General features: G+C 45.0%; 3 protein-coding genes across 3 annotated transcripts; 2 read left to right on the top strand and 1 right to left on the bottom strand.

Moving 5' to 3' along the window:
* Positions 1 to 3,069: 3,069 nt before the first annotated feature.
* Positions 3,070 to 3,632, top strand: MYCFIDRAFT_200130 (uncharacterized protein; the record flags this gene model as incomplete). The annotated part of the gene is made up of 2 exons (XM_007933273.1): positions 3,070 to 3,089; positions 3,314 to 3,632. 2 exons carry the CDS (start codon positions 3,070 to 3,072, stop codon positions 3,630 to 3,632), a joined length of 339 nt encoding a protein of 112 aa, XP_007931464.1.
* A 695-nt stretch (positions 3,633 to 4,327) lies between these two features.
* MYCFIDRAFT_84290 (uncharacterized protein) lies at positions 4,328 to 5,971 on the top strand (the record flags this gene model as incomplete). Its single annotated transcript, XM_007933272.1, has 4 exons — positions 4,328 to 4,650; positions 4,881 to 5,089; positions 5,743 to 5,793; positions 5,934 to 5,971. The coding sequence occupies 4 exons, from the start codon at positions 4,328 to 4,330 to the stop codon at positions 5,969 to 5,971; spliced, it is 621 nt and encodes a 206-aa protein (XP_007931463.1).
* On the bottom strand, positions 5,963 to 14,739 carry MYCFIDRAFT_209149 (uncharacterized protein; the record flags this gene model as incomplete). The annotated part of the gene is made up of 12 exons (XM_007933271.1): positions 5,963 to 6,552; positions 6,592 to 8,419; positions 8,477 to 8,616; positions 8,646 to 9,027; positions 9,060 to 9,207; positions 9,242 to 9,430; positions 9,456 to 9,552; positions 9,588 to 9,654; positions 9,681 to 9,720; positions 9,761 to 9,930; positions 9,964 to 9,995; positions 14,724 to 14,739. The coding sequence occupies 12 exons, from the start codon at positions 14,737 to 14,739 to the stop codon at positions 6,413 to 6,415; spliced, it is 3,249 nt and encodes a 1,082-aa protein (XP_007931462.1). The 3' UTR covers positions 5,963 to 6,412.
* Positions 14,740 to 15,788: the final 1,049 nt, after the last annotated feature.

Genomic DNA, 15,788 nt, shown 5'->3' with positions numbered 1-15,788 from the left:
AACGTAAAGCGTTATATAGTAGAGTATCGTTATAGAGGCTAGCCGGATTAGTAGCAAAGGTGGTTTGTTAACTAGTTAGGGCTAATCCTTCCGTTGTTCCTCGAAAGGTACCTTCCTAGGGATGCGGGGAAATAGCTACTAGCCGCTAAAGCGTAGCTACCTACCGAATTCGCGGTTAGGCGATTCGGGATATATAGTATATTAGTATCGGCGAGGCACTATAGTAGGTAGCCGCCGACTAGTACGGAATAGTGCAAATCGAGTAAATATCGGTCGTAACGTAGCGAGTCGAATCGTCGCGGTCGGCGCTAGATCGGGAGGATCCTTAGCTAATCGTCTCGGTTCTCGTTGTAATCGGGACTAATAGCTCGGTTCTAGTAGAGGAGTTAATTAGTATAGAAGCTAATTAGGTCGTAATCTTAGCGAAGCTACTAGGTTGTTAGGATACGCTCTATAGAGCGGAGACGGATACGATTCTAGTATATAAAGATAATTAATTGTTAGTTAGTTACTAGCCTAGGAAACTATATATATTAATCGTCCTAATCTACGGTAGGATCGATAGTATCCGAAGCAGGATCGGCCGCACTACTGTCTAAACCGTAATATAGCGAGCTTCTAGTAGTATTATATTACGCTTTATCTCGCGAGATTTCGTCTAGCTAGAATATATAAGAATAGTTATTAAAAAGTTTAGCTAAAAGCTATTATAGGGATACTATTAATTCTTAGAGGAAGTTGCTATATCGAGTATAGTCTAATAATACTATAGTAGCATACCGGACGACGATAGTATTAGTATATCTATAGAGCCTCTATGTCCGGTTAGTTCTTAGTAGCTATAGTAGTATACCTATTATAGCGGAATTGTCTAAGTTAAGCGGAATGTCTATCTATAAAATACTACTCTTCGGGCTAGTCTAGATATAGGGCACAAGCTAGATCGGACGTTATATAACTATAAATAGGGGGCTAAAACATCCGGATTTTACTCTCTCCTAGTTATTATCGGTCTGCCCTAGTATTCCTATAATAGTATACCCGCTATATTAATAGGCTAGATTGCCTCCGACGCTACTACTATAGCGCCGTTAGACTAGAGTAGTCTTTTAGAAAGGAATACGCGGTCCTATCTTAGATATCGGGTCCGGGCCGCTCGCTATAGTAAGGGATACGACTATAGTAGCTAGTAGTATAGATACCTAATTAGAGGTCGGCGTATACTAAGCGTCCGTCTCTATTATTAATCCCTACTAAAACCGTAATCTGCGTAATATCGTCGCGTCGCGTAGGGTAGGGGTAGTATTAGACCTTACTATCACTAAAAATAAAGCTAAAGAGATAGCGTAGAAATAGCGAGGTCTCTTCCGCGCCTCTTCCTTCGCGAACCTTACTATATAACCCCTCCTCTTTAACCGTCGCCCTATTTCTACCTTTCTAGGACTTCTTAGTCGATAGACTAGTAATTTAGCTAAGATTAACGTATTATTAACTTAGTAGTATCCTAGTAGGTCGAGGTACTTACGATAGTTATAGAGGCGGCGTCTTTAGTAGTAATTCGAGGCTAAGGTAGTCTTCTATCGTAAGGCGCGCGACTTCGGTACGTTAGGGTCCGCTAATATAGTTAGGTCGCTTAATAAAGCGCTTCTAGTCGCGCTATCGCTATTTAAACGGTATCTGTTTACTAGTATAGCTGTTATAGGTAAGTAACGCGTACGTAGATACTAGATATAAGACTTAATAGGTTCGATAAGGAGCTAAGTCTATCTACGTAAATCCGAATAGTTTTATACGGTACGCTAAGCGCTAAGTAGTAGGTTAGAATCGCGTAGGCCGAATGCCTAAGGCTAGTACTTTCTACCTAGGGCGTAGCCCTTTATATTACTCCCGTCCTCCTCTCTTTCCTTCGCGGGTATAGAACGCCCCTTGTAGTTTCTAGCGCTATTACTTTAGATATTAGATCTGCACTTATCTAAGCTTTCTAAAGTAACGCGCTCGTAGTTTCCTTCCGCGCGCCTAGGGTTTCCGCTACTTTCTAGTCGGGGTTACTATATCCTAGGTTTTAGAGACTATTACTTTCTTCGCGACTTCTAAACTGCGCTCTTTTATCTACTAACCGCCTTCTAAAACGCGCCGTAACTGCTTTTTTAAACGCTTTACTTATATTCGCGCCTTCCTTCGCTTTTGTAACCTTTACTTCTATATCGCTTTCTAGGAGTATTAATATTTTCTTCTTTTCCTTCTTCTTCTTCTTTTTTCTTTATATACCCCTACTACTACCCCTACTACTACTACTACTACTACTACTACTACTACTACTACTACTACTACTACTACTACTACTACTACTACTACTACTACTACTACTACTACTACTACTACTACTACTACTACTACTACTACTACTACTACTACTACTACTACTACTACTACTACTACTACTACTACTACTACTACTACTACTACTACTACTACTACTACTACTACTACTACTACTACTACTACTACTACTAAGGGCAATATAACCTATAGCAATATAGGTAGCTATGTTTAGTAAGATAGGCTAACTAACTTGTCGCTTAGGCTAGTAACTAGAGCCTTATAATATAGGTACTATAGAAGTGTAATATAAATAGTATACTATACGAGGTTAATACTCTATCTACTCTATAGAAGGAGGCCTCTTTTATAGACTTAGTACCTAGCCTATAGGTATAGGGCCGGTTACTAGCTAATACTAGAATAGATAGGAGTAGTTATAGTATCTAGTTCTATACCTATTATTTACTTAATTCCTCTTTCCTACGTTATAATTCTACTTAGTAGCTAGTATAGGCATTAGACGTCTCTATTCGATGTTGTACTATGTAGATTACTAACAATATAGTCTTACCGAGACCGTAGCGGCCCTGGGTCCGTTGATTTATAAATAGCCGGGGCTGATTTACGAATAGTCGCGCCCCTACGACCGCAGTAAGAGGGTCAAGTCAAAATCATAAAGCATGGATCTTGATTCACGAGCTGTTCAGGCGCGCCGCCTTTATACTGCACCCAATTGCTTTGCTGGTCATGTCCGTACCACTTGTGAAGTGAGTGACTAGCAGCCTTTTTCTGAACCACAAACAGACTTCAGTGCCAACAGGGATGTCTTGACATGATCGTAACAGAGCTCCGAACGATTGTCAAGACTATGAGCTGCAAATAGCATTGGATATGCTTAGCGCGATGGCAGCGAGTCGCAGATGGTGTTTGTGCTCATCGCGAGTGATATAATAAAGAATGTCAGCTGCTCCAAGTGATCGGCTTTCCCTAGGCCCAAAGTCATCTACTCGGCACATATCGAGTACAACTCTCCCGTTCGGATCCACATCATCAAGATGAAGTTCTCTATCGTTGCATCCGCCCTCATCTTTGGTCTTGCTATAGCGGCGCCAGCGGCTGATGCTCTACACTGGCCCAGCATATGTCTCTCTCAGCCAGAAGCAAATGCGTACATCCAAAAGTTCATTGGTGTATTCGGCCGAATCGATCCAAATGCCAGGCAGACCGGCGAGAAGATCCTCGCGGATGACTTCATGGAATATTCCAACTCCATTCGCAGCTTGCAAGACTTGCCAGTGGGTAACCTTTGACCGCTGTGCTAGCTCATGACTGAACCAAGACACAGCTTGATCCCAGGGCCATAGTGGTTGATTCCTGAATAATCGATTCTACACCCTCAAATCAAATCAGTGAATATTCAATTCAGAATATTCAAGTGAATAATCAGAATCAGCATGTTCCTCGTAACCCTGCGGAATGGCAGCTATAGACCCTCCTTTTCCGCCTCTCCGATATACTGCTTAAAGTTATTCTACGCTACTTCGTCAATGAATGACAGGATGCCGGCTTGTTGGAAATAGAGCTAAGTAGGGGTAATACAATGGTCGGTCTCGCTAAGAGTTGGATAAGTAGCTACTATATCCTTGAGTAGGAGGTTAAGATAATAGCTCTATAATGCTAAGAACGCCTGCGTAGACTGGTCGATTGTCTATAACTCTTGCTCCGAGTTAGGCTCCGAGTCCGATATCTAAACTATTAGCACATGCTGGAATACTATAGTTAGCTGTTCACCTACCTCGATTACTTCTGCGCGTTTCCGTCCTATTGAAGATGTTATATTGTATAAAGAAAGAGCTGGAATTTGTATACTTACATGGGATATAAGTGCGCCGTAGTATAACCGCCTGAATATTTATATTCATGAATATTCAAGAATGCTAGAATCAATCATGAATATTCTGAATATGAATATTCACTTAAATATGCAATTCAAGAATCAACCACTATGCCCAGGGCCAGCGGCAACAGCATCGCCGCTGCTAACAAGGAGGAGTGGTTGGGCGGTGTCCTCAATGCCCCTCAGACGAAGGGCATCAACACAATCGCAATCTATGTGACGGACTGCAACAAGATTATCTGGTTCTGGAACTTCGAGGGCGTCGGCTCAGCCCAGTATCCTGTACGCGGCTTCAACCTCTTTACGACGTCTCGCAAGAACGGGCAGATTCAAACCGACCGCCTCGACATCGAATTTGACAGCATCTCGTGGGGACTAGATTCTGGTCTCAAGGTCTCGAACTTCATCCCACCGACCAGCCCTCACAAGCAGTAAGCTGTGTGGGAGCATTCTTGGAGAAGCTTGGCGGCTCGTTCGAGACGGTGGAATGCCGAACGCACCAGATAGAGGAGTTGGTAGTGATGGAGGGTAGAGTAGTCAATTTCGTACTGTCAATCTAGACCCTGCGGTTCATCATATCAGACCAAAGCACATTTGCAAACGTGCTCCACAGTCCCACGCGCCAACCTTGTGCATGAATCCTATTCTACTTCTCGTCTAGACAATGGATCTGGGTTCGCAAGCCTGGATCATACATTGCGGCGGACCAGGTATACGTTGATCTGTGTTGTGGTGATGACACTGCCTGCGAGGCTGGGGAGTCGGGAGATTTCCTCTCGGCGTTCCCGGATAGTTCTATTCACCGCGCCAGCCACAACGCCCTCATCATGCCATGCCATGCCCTGCTGTTGTGTCTTCTGCACTCGATCGGTACATGTCGAGCTCTGGCCCGATCGAGCCGCTTCCATCGACCTCGTGGACGACTGTGTCCGAGCGGTCGGCCTCTTCGACAGGAGTGGACAAGTCTGCAGTCTTCTCCCTGCTCACAGCCTCCACTGCCACATCCTGCCTGCCTCGTCTATTCACGCATATCCAGGCAATGAACGCGATCGCACAATAGTTCTATGGTGACACTGCCAACAACCGTGCCAGCGATGGCGCCGGAACTACTCAAGCGCGGCTCGCCAGTCCGAGAAACTTCGCTCGCAGGCTTGATGATAGCGACCAGATTCTGCTGCACGGAAGTAGATGGGAAGAGAGCTGGTGATACAGAAAACTGAGAAAAGGTCCTGCGCTCGTAATCGACGATCAGATATGCCTCCTGCAAGAATGTCCTGCCCAGTGCGCACTGGCTAGAATTCTGTGCCGGTTTCAGAGGGAAACATCGTCTCTCGTTGGTAACCATGGGAGCTGTGAGGCTGAGATTGAATGCCGCATACAGAAGCACAATCTTCGTGGTCAATGTGTCAGCTACAGAACTGCCGACTTGTCTCAGCTCGAAGGTGAAGTCGCCAAGCCCGAAACTTCCAAATGTCTCGGGGCTTTGATAATGGGCTCCTGCAGCGAAAAGATTTGTCGCTCAGGTGAAGTTGTCGGTGTCGAGGCCGATTTGAGTTGGAAGTCAAAGCTGGAAGGTACGTCCAAGACATGTGGCTTTTTTTTTTGTTGGCTGGCCCTTCCAAGGTTCTTCGCTCTCAGCCATACAGGCATGAAGAACGCATCCGGACTGTTCCTGACATGCTATCAATGCTTTCGTCAACGAATTTTGCGACAGTGAGAGGATGTATCGTCACTGGCCAAGCTCCACCATAGCTTTCGTTACGATTCAAACTACATGTCTCTCTTCCACGCATGTAGTGCCACGGGTATATCTAGTTCTCCTCTCAAACTGTGTATCTCTAAGCACTCTGTGCTACAGGAAAGTTTCTGCCAGCCAAGAGCCTCTATGCCAATGAGCATAAGCAGCTATGCCAGTTGAGTCAAAGAAAAAAGTCAAATCGGCCCTTTATGCTGTTTCCATCCTGTCCCCTCCATCCCGGCCGTGGTTGTCCAGATTAGGGCTATGGAATACTGATGCGGGAATGCCGATGTTCGTGAGTGACCAAGGATGTCAACCTCGTAGCGTGTCCTCGCGTTGTCTAGCGGCAGGTCCGTCGAGCATGCAGTGCAGTGCAAAGTGTAAAGCTTCGCGACAATATATGCAAAAAGCGATGAAGCAGGTTATCGTGCCGTTGATCCGTCGTTACCTCGTGATTATAAGTCCAAAGCCGTCGAGCCAAGCCCCACAACTACCATAAACGCCTGCGATGCTGTACCCTCGTGGTGGCACAAGTATATGTCTGGAGCGATGTCAGTAAAATCGCGCGGACATGGGCCACTGCAGTGCAGCGCAACTCACCCGGAACCGCCGTTGGCTTTTCCGTAAATTTCACTTCGCCGCCCAGTATTCGTCATGATCTGAATGCCGTCAATCCAGAAACCGGCCCTCACATAGAATCCAAGTAACATCTCTCCCCTTCTCGTGTCAAGAGTAAATTCACTGCCTCCGGAACGACCGCCGCGCTTGCCAAAAAGTTCGTTCTTCCCATCTTCATAGCAGAATTCGATGCCGTCCAAGCAGTCTCCATGGTAGACTTTCACGCTGAGCAGTAACCGTGATTTCTTCTCCCCTGCAGCGCCCCACTGCTTCTTTTCGCAGTGCCCGAGAATGAGTTCCTGGGGCTGCGAGCCTTGCATTGCGCCGTGGCCCAGCTTGGTCCCCTTAAAACCAGGTCGGCCATCAGGCAGTTTGACTTTGCTGTCCGACGTGTAAAGTCTGGAGAGATCTTGGATTTCAAGCTCACCACCTCCGCAGCTGAATATCTTGAGCTTGATCTTACGCTTCTTCTTTTCAGCAGGTAGCTGATCCTTGATCAGCTGTTCCGTCAAATTGATTTGCCTCGGCGCGCTCTGCTCCAGGTACTCTGTCCAATGGTGGCAGACATCATCGCCGTGTGGGTATATTTCAATCCAAGCAACTCCGGTGGCGGCGGTGATGAGAGCAGTGTTGTTCTCGACGGTCCACACTTGTACACTGTTATCAGGATGGCTTGCTTGGTCGGTAGGGAGCTGGAAGGTTGGATGGAAGCGGAAGCGGAGAGTGTCCAATCTATGCCAAGTGCATTCGTCCTTCGGTAAGCACAGTCGTTGTCCCTGCTGCTTTGTTCTCGTGGAATATGGTTCGCGGCATGTAAAGGTGCGATTGAGGCGAGTGTAGTCCCGCATCATAACTCCATTCTCCTGGTGGGGGCAGCCGAGCAGATGGCCGGTCTCATGCATATGAGCTCCGATGCCGATGTTGGCCGACTCCCAATTGCTGCCTCCTTCGTTGCAGTCGTTGGCGACGAAATTAGTGTCGGTCCTCGTGCAGTCGGAAAAGGCAGGCACGACCTCCTCGATGTGCGCTGGATATGATTGCAAGCAGTGAGAGCCGAAGATGGCGAGCTTCAGCTGGTCGTCACCTCCGCCAAGCGCAGCATGACCTCTTACAGTGCCGATCCTCTTGTCCCAATGTGTGTCCAAGAACATGCAGGAAACGTACTGCCGCTGCCCATCGCCCGGCCGGAAGTATGCCTTCACAGCTTCCATCGCAATACCGAAGAGATCGCCCTTCTTCTTCGCAGGCTCATACTGCTGAGCGAGATGCAGGTCTTGGATTTCTTCCACAGTTTTGTCCATGCGGATGACGTGGACTTTGGCTTCATTGCGCATGTTGCCAGACTCCATGTCCCGCCAAGTCAGCGTGCCAGGCTGCCATTCTTCTTCATATCTATAGCATCTCCTGCCAAAGCCATTGCGATTCATCTGTTCTGCGGTAAATGCCTGCCAGAGGTAGGCGGCCATTCTGAACTTTCTAATGGCAGTTGGCAGAGCATTGCCTTCTTTCTGCACCCTCTCCGGTACAGCATCATAGGTTTCTGGTGAGTCCTTCGCAAGCAGTATGCACAGTTGGAGGGGTGGAGCAGAGATTAGTGGCAGGTAATTAATGTTTATCCAGGATGAGTGAGCGGGTATCGATGAGTTCTGGGCTGGAAGTTTGGGTGAGGTGAAGTCGAGGCGGAGGCGATTAGGCCCAGGTTCTAGGTGGACGAGTGCTTTGAAATGCGAGTCGCAGACTGGCCATGTGGTAGGTGGGAATTTGTCTTGGTGGTGGCAGACGGTAAGGTGGCCGTCGATGGGTTGTGTTATGTCGGCGCACTGGCCAAAGATGAGCAGCACCTTCTGGTGCACCTGCATGTGTGTCAGCGATTGGGGGCGTGTTGTATCTTACGAGCACACGGATGCACAATTGCTCAGCTCAGCATACCCAAGATCCATCAGACACAGACAGGACGCGCGGAGCCAATGGCGAGGTTGCGGGCGTCGACCTTTCACCATTCTGCAATGGCATTCCCTGCAGCGTATGGTCAGCTCTTTCCCTATGCATGCATGATTGTTGTACATCAACATACAGTGATGCTGTATCGATTGCTCTGCGAGGTGGGCATGCGCGGGCGCGACTCTCGTGGAGGGATGGGCGGAGGAGTGTGGGTGGTAGTATTGATGTTTGCGCCATTGATGGTTGACAGGTTCGAGTGCGATCGCTGGCTGGACAATGTGGTCGGCGGGCTCTGGCGGCGGTCGAGGAAGGAACTCAGTGTCGACGACGACTTGCTGGGCTGCTGCAAATGCCCGTTCTCGCCCACCTCGCTGTTGCTCTCCGAGTTGGAGCTGTCGCTGGCGCCGGCGCCGGCGCCATTCCTGATCGACGCTTTCGATCTCCGGCGGAGGCTGATATCTTTGAGGAACGAAGGCATTGCGGCGAGCCGGCGATCCTCACCGAGCCACAGCTCTTGCAGACGCGTTACAATTGTGATTTCACAGGCGCGCAAGGCTGCCTTGGCGAGACAGCGAGAGTGGTAAGGCTATGTGGGCGTGGCGGCGTCGTCGTCGTCAATTGAGGTGTGGCGGGAGGATATCGGCAATGCACAATGCAGCAACGAGGCGATGGGATTGGGGTGCGATACGGACTTCAAGCTTGCGTCAGTGCATAGGATAATAGACTTCCTGGCAGCAGCAGTCCCCGCGCGCGGCCACTGATGATGACGGCGACTTCCCAACACGTCGGGTGCGTGGCCGGTTGGTGCTTTGAGTGAGTTCTGTAGACTGTAGGTGAGGCCGGAGGAGCTTGCTTTGATCAACAGCTGGAGGTGTGGCAGAGAGCAGAGAGCTCCAGTTATTTTGCAAGGATACCTTCGCTTCCGCGCAATCTCGACACCTGCGACCTTCACACCACCCAAAGAGCTCCGTACCCAGATGTATGAAGCCGGCGCCGGCCGCATGTGTGACGGATGCCGAAGCAGAAGCAGGATTATCTAGCCACTCACCGGGTCAACCTCTGTCCAGCCACATGCGGTGTACACATCATTGTTTTCCACGCGGGCACAAAGCAGATCGGTTTGCATTTGAGGCGACAGCTGCAGCGGATAGCGGCGTGTGTCACCGACTTCAAACGCAACTGGACGGGTACCAGCGAGACAGTGCTTGCCCGGGCAACACACCCGCATTATTATACAACCTGACGCTTCCAGTACAATCATTGTCCAATGCCGGCTCAGGCTCACGTGGGCAGCCTTCATTTTCATTATCAGGGCAGCGATCCAACCACGATCGTTCCTGGCGCAAAGTCTGACTTGTGAAAGCAAGGATAGTGCCATGCTGTGCACTTGGTTACTTCCCCGAGCCCCGGCTGGCTGCCCGAGCCCCAGCAGATTAAGACCTAGCACCAATATAGAATCGCCTTGTCGTCGATTACGTGCTGTTTCCACCTGTTTTTAGACATAGCTGTTCTTAGTTAGTGTTATTAACAGTCGCGCCTAGGCACGCGTACTAAATATCGTATTTCTATTATTTCTAATTTTCTATTAGAATACAGGTTTCTATTAGATTTCTATTAGAAGTTTATTATCTTTCTTAATATAATAGCTTAATCTCTATCGTATAAGGCCTATATCGACGATTTCCTTACTAAAGACAATATTAGTAGTATAGCGAAGATAGAAGAGGTAGTAGTAGATATTAGGTCGTAGGAAGAAGTCGAATTAGTCTTAGAAACGCGTATTCGAGGGCGTAGTCGCTTACTTAACCTGCCTCGAGAGCGTATATCTCTACTTAAATATCGATTAGTATCGCCGCGCTCTTAGAAGTACGCGTTTACTACGAAACTACTAGAAGAAGCGCCCTCGCTACTACGAGGTCTAATACTACGAGAGTCGACGTTTCTATCTAAACGAGCCCTCGAGCGCTATATCTAGGAATTTAGTATATTAGAGGGGTACGAGTTTAAGGAGTAGAAGCTAAAAAAGAATAAGAATAGCGTTAAATACTGCTATTTATATATATGTAGCTACTATCTATATACATACAGCTGCTATAGTTAACTAGATAAGCGTACCTAGAATACTACGAATAAGGCGTAGAAGAAGACGAAGAAGATAGACTATAAGTTCTATTTCTACGCTATTACTATCCGCCCTCTTAAGCCGGATAGTAAGTAGCAAATTCGCTATTCTAGCAAGAAAGAATACTACTAGCATAACTATAAGAAGGACGACGTTATCGTACTTACTACTATTCGGTAGCGCTTAAGAATAGCCGACTTCCTCGAGCAATTAGAGCGCTTATAATAGGCTTATATACTAACGTCGAAGATAATAGCCTATTTTCGAGGGCGCGGAGTAATACTTAAACCTTACAATATATATAATGTCTTCTAGAATAGGACTCTTTATAAGCGGCGTACTAATAACTAAGCTTAGCGGATAGTTAACCTACTCGATTAGCACTCTATCTTCTATAATATTAAATTTAAGATAGACAAGGAGGGTTTAATTAAGGTAATAGTAGCTCTTTATCTAACCTCGCTCGAGGCCTTTAAAGCGACGCCTTATTAGCTAATTCTCGATACTACTTATTCGACTAATCTATATAACCTCGAGTTACTAGATATAGTCGCCGCTAGATCGATAAACGATATAATTAAGCTCGGTATTAGTCTAATTCGTCCGAAGCCTAATAAAGCTAACTTCGTCGAGTTATTACTATTTATATAGAAGGGCCTTAAATAGGGCGGCTATGCTGTACCTCTCGTTATAGCGACTAATCGTAAAGAAGCCTTAATACTAGTAGTCGACGAGGTGTTTCCGGAGGCCTCGAATATCGTCTATAAGTAGTACCTAAACTAAGATATATTTACTTAAGTAAGGAAGGAGCGAGGCGACTTTATATAGATTAAATCTAACGGTTCTTAGACTAATAGTCTGTCTATAACTTAGTTTATAAAGCTGTTTACTTATACTATATATAGTAAGACCGAGGAAGAGTTAATAATAACGTTATTAAGTTAGATAACGTATATCCTATATTTAAGGCCTATTTTTATAAGAACTAGTAGTTCTATAAGACTTAGATTATTAACTGCTAGACTAACCAAGTCCTATATTTTAGTTATAAGACAACCTCTCGAGTCGAGTCTTGCTATAGACGTATTAAGCTCTAGCTTAACTATAGTAGCAGATACGACATCTTTACGCTCTTCGAGTCGCTTCTTAATTAGTAGTAAGAAGGCTACGACCGCCGCCGTACCGCGATAGTAGACAACCTAAAGAGGTACAACAAGTTACTAACTAGAGCCTTCTATACTAGTGTCTCTCGAGTTATTAGCGACTATTGCTTTCTCGAAGTAGCTAAGCTATATAAACACGCTATTACCCTTCTAAGGACTACGACTAACGATAATAGCAATAAGATTAAGCACTCCGCCTTCTCGTATAGCTATCCGTAGTGCCGCTATAACGATTACCTTACTAAAACCTTCGGTTATTCGTATAAATACGAGATTATAAAGCTAATTAAGACAGGTAGCTCGCGAGTAGTACTATTGCTACGCTACTTCTACGACTACTAGCTTATCGACTTTATAAAGAAGTAAGAGCCTCGTTTACGCGAGCCGAAGGTTATCTTTAGTAACTATAAACCTCTTACTAGTAGAGCGACTGTCTATATAACAAAGCGTATACTTACTGCTCGAGAATGTTAGAACTAAAGAGGTTATACGTAATTAGTATATAACTAGGCTCGAGTAAAGCTAGGGTCTTAATGCCTTAGGTAGGGCTTAGCGCTTAGCGTTAGGCTAACTAGCCTACCTTCCTCCCTCTTCTCTTAGATCTCTATCGAATACTACCTATACCTACTACTACCCTATCTACCTGCTAATATACCCTGCTTATATAGTATTCGATCTACCCTTTAAGGGTAGTAGCTAGATAGTCCTTATTTTAAGCTTTTAGCGGTATAGCTACGAACAAGACTAATCTAACTATATTACGCCCGAAGAACGGGACCTATACGTACTATTCTATCGAAGCAACCGTACCAATTATTAAGCAAGGCCTTCTATACGGCCTATTATACTAAGTTAATCGTACTAGACTAATATCTACTAATTCCGCTATATCCGTATCTTAGGGGCTAATAATATATTATTAGTGTTACCCCCTATTATAATAGCCGGTTTATTACGAAACAACAACCGTGCTACCGCTAGCAGCGCTAGCAATAACAACACTAGTAGCACAGTGCCTACTAAAGTGCCTACTAAAGCACCTGCTAAAGTGCCTCCTACTAAAGAGCCTACCGGAGAGCCTACTAAAGAACCTGTAATTCTAGGTAACGACCTAGAATTATCTATCGACGACATTCTTAACAATATTGTTAACCGTCGATATAGCTAACTAGCCTTTAGTCCCTAACTAGTAGCGAGACTCTAAGGAGCTACTTAAAACAGGCTTACTGCCTTGCGTTAAGAACAATAGCTAAAGGATAATCTTCTCGAGATTCGCCGCCTCTAGGAATCTCTAACAACTACTACTAAGCTAATAGTAGGACCTTCTTTACTACCTATCTAAAAGAAGGATACTAAACTTAAGGACTATACTATATTTAATAGCTCTAGTCGGAAGTAGTATAACGACTATATTCGTAACTATAAACTTAACTAGCGCAACGCACTAAGAGCGCTACTAGACGACTATTCCTTAGTCGTACACGCTATATAGTACATTAATAGCGACCTAAAGCGTATATAGGATAACTATTTCGACTCCCTCGACGACTAGACTACTATTTAGTAGCAGAGCTACAAAACTATTATACTAGATACCCTTAGAAACCCTATACTAAGGCAACAATATGCTTAGGACCTATATCTTCGAGCTAAACAGAAGACTAATTAATCGGCTCGCTTATTCGAGGCCTATTTAAAAACCCTTAAAGACGACCTTCTGCCTAAGACTAATTCTATATAGATCTCCGAGATACGCCTAAAACTTAGATAGGAGCTTATCCTCGAATTAGACTGTCGCCGTGTGTTTAAATAGGCTAACCTAATACGTATTTAATTCATAGTCGAGGTAGAAACAGCTAAACGAGCTGTCTAGCTTTAATAACGACTAGAATCGAGGATCCGGCTAGCTAGTACTAACCGCGGCAATCGTAGTAGCCGCGGAGGAAACTAAGGTTCCTACTAAGACAACAATACTAATAGTAGGAATAGTAACAACGACCGTAGAAGGGGCCGTAGCCGGCGACTATATAGAGGAGGCCGCGATAGGGGCCGTAGAAGGGGCTCGTATCCTTATAACGCTAACTACTTAACTAACAATAATAGCTACGGCAGTCTACTAACCGGATTGAAGTGCTTTAATTGTAACAGTACTAGCTATCTACTAGGCTAATACGACAAACCTAAGGACTAGGCCCGAATTAACCGTACTTCCGCTAAATACCGAAAGCACCTCTTAGCGGCTAACGCTACCCCTATAGGCTAACCTTCGAAAAAAGAATAAGCGCCGTACTAACTGTTAGCCTTATACGGCGTAAGACTATCGATATTGTACTAGCTATTATACGTACCTGTCTTATATCTAGGCGCGATACTAACTATAAGGCAAAGGTTATACTAGACTCCGGAAATTCAGTTAGCGCCCTTATTAGCTATCGCTTAGCTAAGCAATTAGACCTTCGGCAATTGCCTAGGACTAACCTACTAACCCTTGCTTAGTTTAATAACACTCGGCACTTAACCTATAGGGCCTACTATATTCCTATAGTTCTAAAAGACGACCTCGGAAATGAACGCCTACTAAACTTTACTGCCTACGTAGTAGACATAGACAGCCTCCTATCCGACATTGTTATTAGCAACCCTATTCTTAAGTACTATGCTATAGTTATAGACTTAGGCAGTTAATAATAGCGATTTGGAATCGCTAGAAAAGAGGACATTAAACACATCGACATTAGCGAGTGTCCTAATAATATTAGGGTCCTATTTATTAGTAACCTAACACCTGCCTTAGCTAACCTAATAGCTAATCTTCTCGGTAGAGATAACGATAAACCTGTACCCCCTAATAGTATAGACCCTAATTAGCTCTCCCGTATACTAGTGCCTATTCGAGAAACCTATATTAATGTATTTAAACACTACTTGGTATCGACATTGCCTATATTTAAAGAGACGGACTATAAGATTAATATTATAGAGGGCAAAGAGGTTCCTTTTAGCCCCCTCTACAACCTTAGTAAGCGAGAGCTTGCTATATTGCGTAAGTACCTAGAGGAAAACCTAGCTAATAGCCGCATTCGATATAGTAACAGCCCTGCTAGTGCACTAATCCTGTTTGTTCTAAAGAAGGATAGTAGCCTACGGTTATGCGTTAATTACCGTAGACTTAATGCTGTTACTATTAAAGACCGCTATCTACTTCCGCTTATTAATAAGACCCTCGATCGCCTTTCTAAGGCCTACTTCTATACTATACTAGACATTAAGGATGCGTACTATCGTATCTGTATTCGTAAGGGCGACGAATAGAAGACAGCCTTCCGCACTCGCTATAGCTATTTCGAGTACTTAGTTATGCTATTCGGCTTAGCTAATGCCCCTATAACATTCTAGTCCTATATCAATCGGGCCCTTTCGGGCCTATTAGACTACCTTTATATAGTTTACCTAGATGATATCCTAGTTTATATATACTTACCTAATATTGCGGAGTACTAGGCTATAGTCCGTAAGGTACTCGATTGCCTACGAGCCTATAGACTATATTACAAGCCTTCTAAATGCACCTTCGCTACTAAGGAGGTAGCCTTCCTTAGTTTTATCGTATTAACTAATAGTGTTAAGGCTAATCCTAATCGGATTAAAACAATTACTAAATAGCCTATTCCTACGTCTATTAAGGAGCTTTAATCGTTCCTCGGCTTCGCTAATTTCTACCGCCGCTTTATTAAGGGCTATTTACGGTATGTAATGCCCCTAACTAAGCTTACTAAAACCAAGGCCAACCTGTCTAGAGAATTCAAATAGACTAATAAGACACAAGCCGCTTTTAACGGTCTAAAGAAGCGATTTACTAAAGTCCCCTTGTTGCACTATTTTGTACTAAGCAAGCAGATCCGTATTAAGACTAACGCTTTATAGTTCGCTATATCGGCTATTATGTTATAGCAATTAGATAAGGACTATTACTAGCACCTAATTGCC

This window comes from Pseudocercospora fijiensis (genome assembly GCF_000340215.1).
Source record: "Pseudocercospora fijiensis CIRAD86 unplaced genomic scaffold MYCFIscaffold_10, whole genome shotgun sequence".
In the NCBI taxonomy this organism is placed as follows: domain Eukaryota; kingdom Fungi; phylum Ascomycota; class Dothideomycetes; order Mycosphaerellales; family Mycosphaerellaceae; genus Pseudocercospora; species Pseudocercospora fijiensis.
The sequence above is the reverse complement of the archived record's forward strand: the minus strand, read 5'-3'. Positions and strand labels throughout refer to the sequence as shown.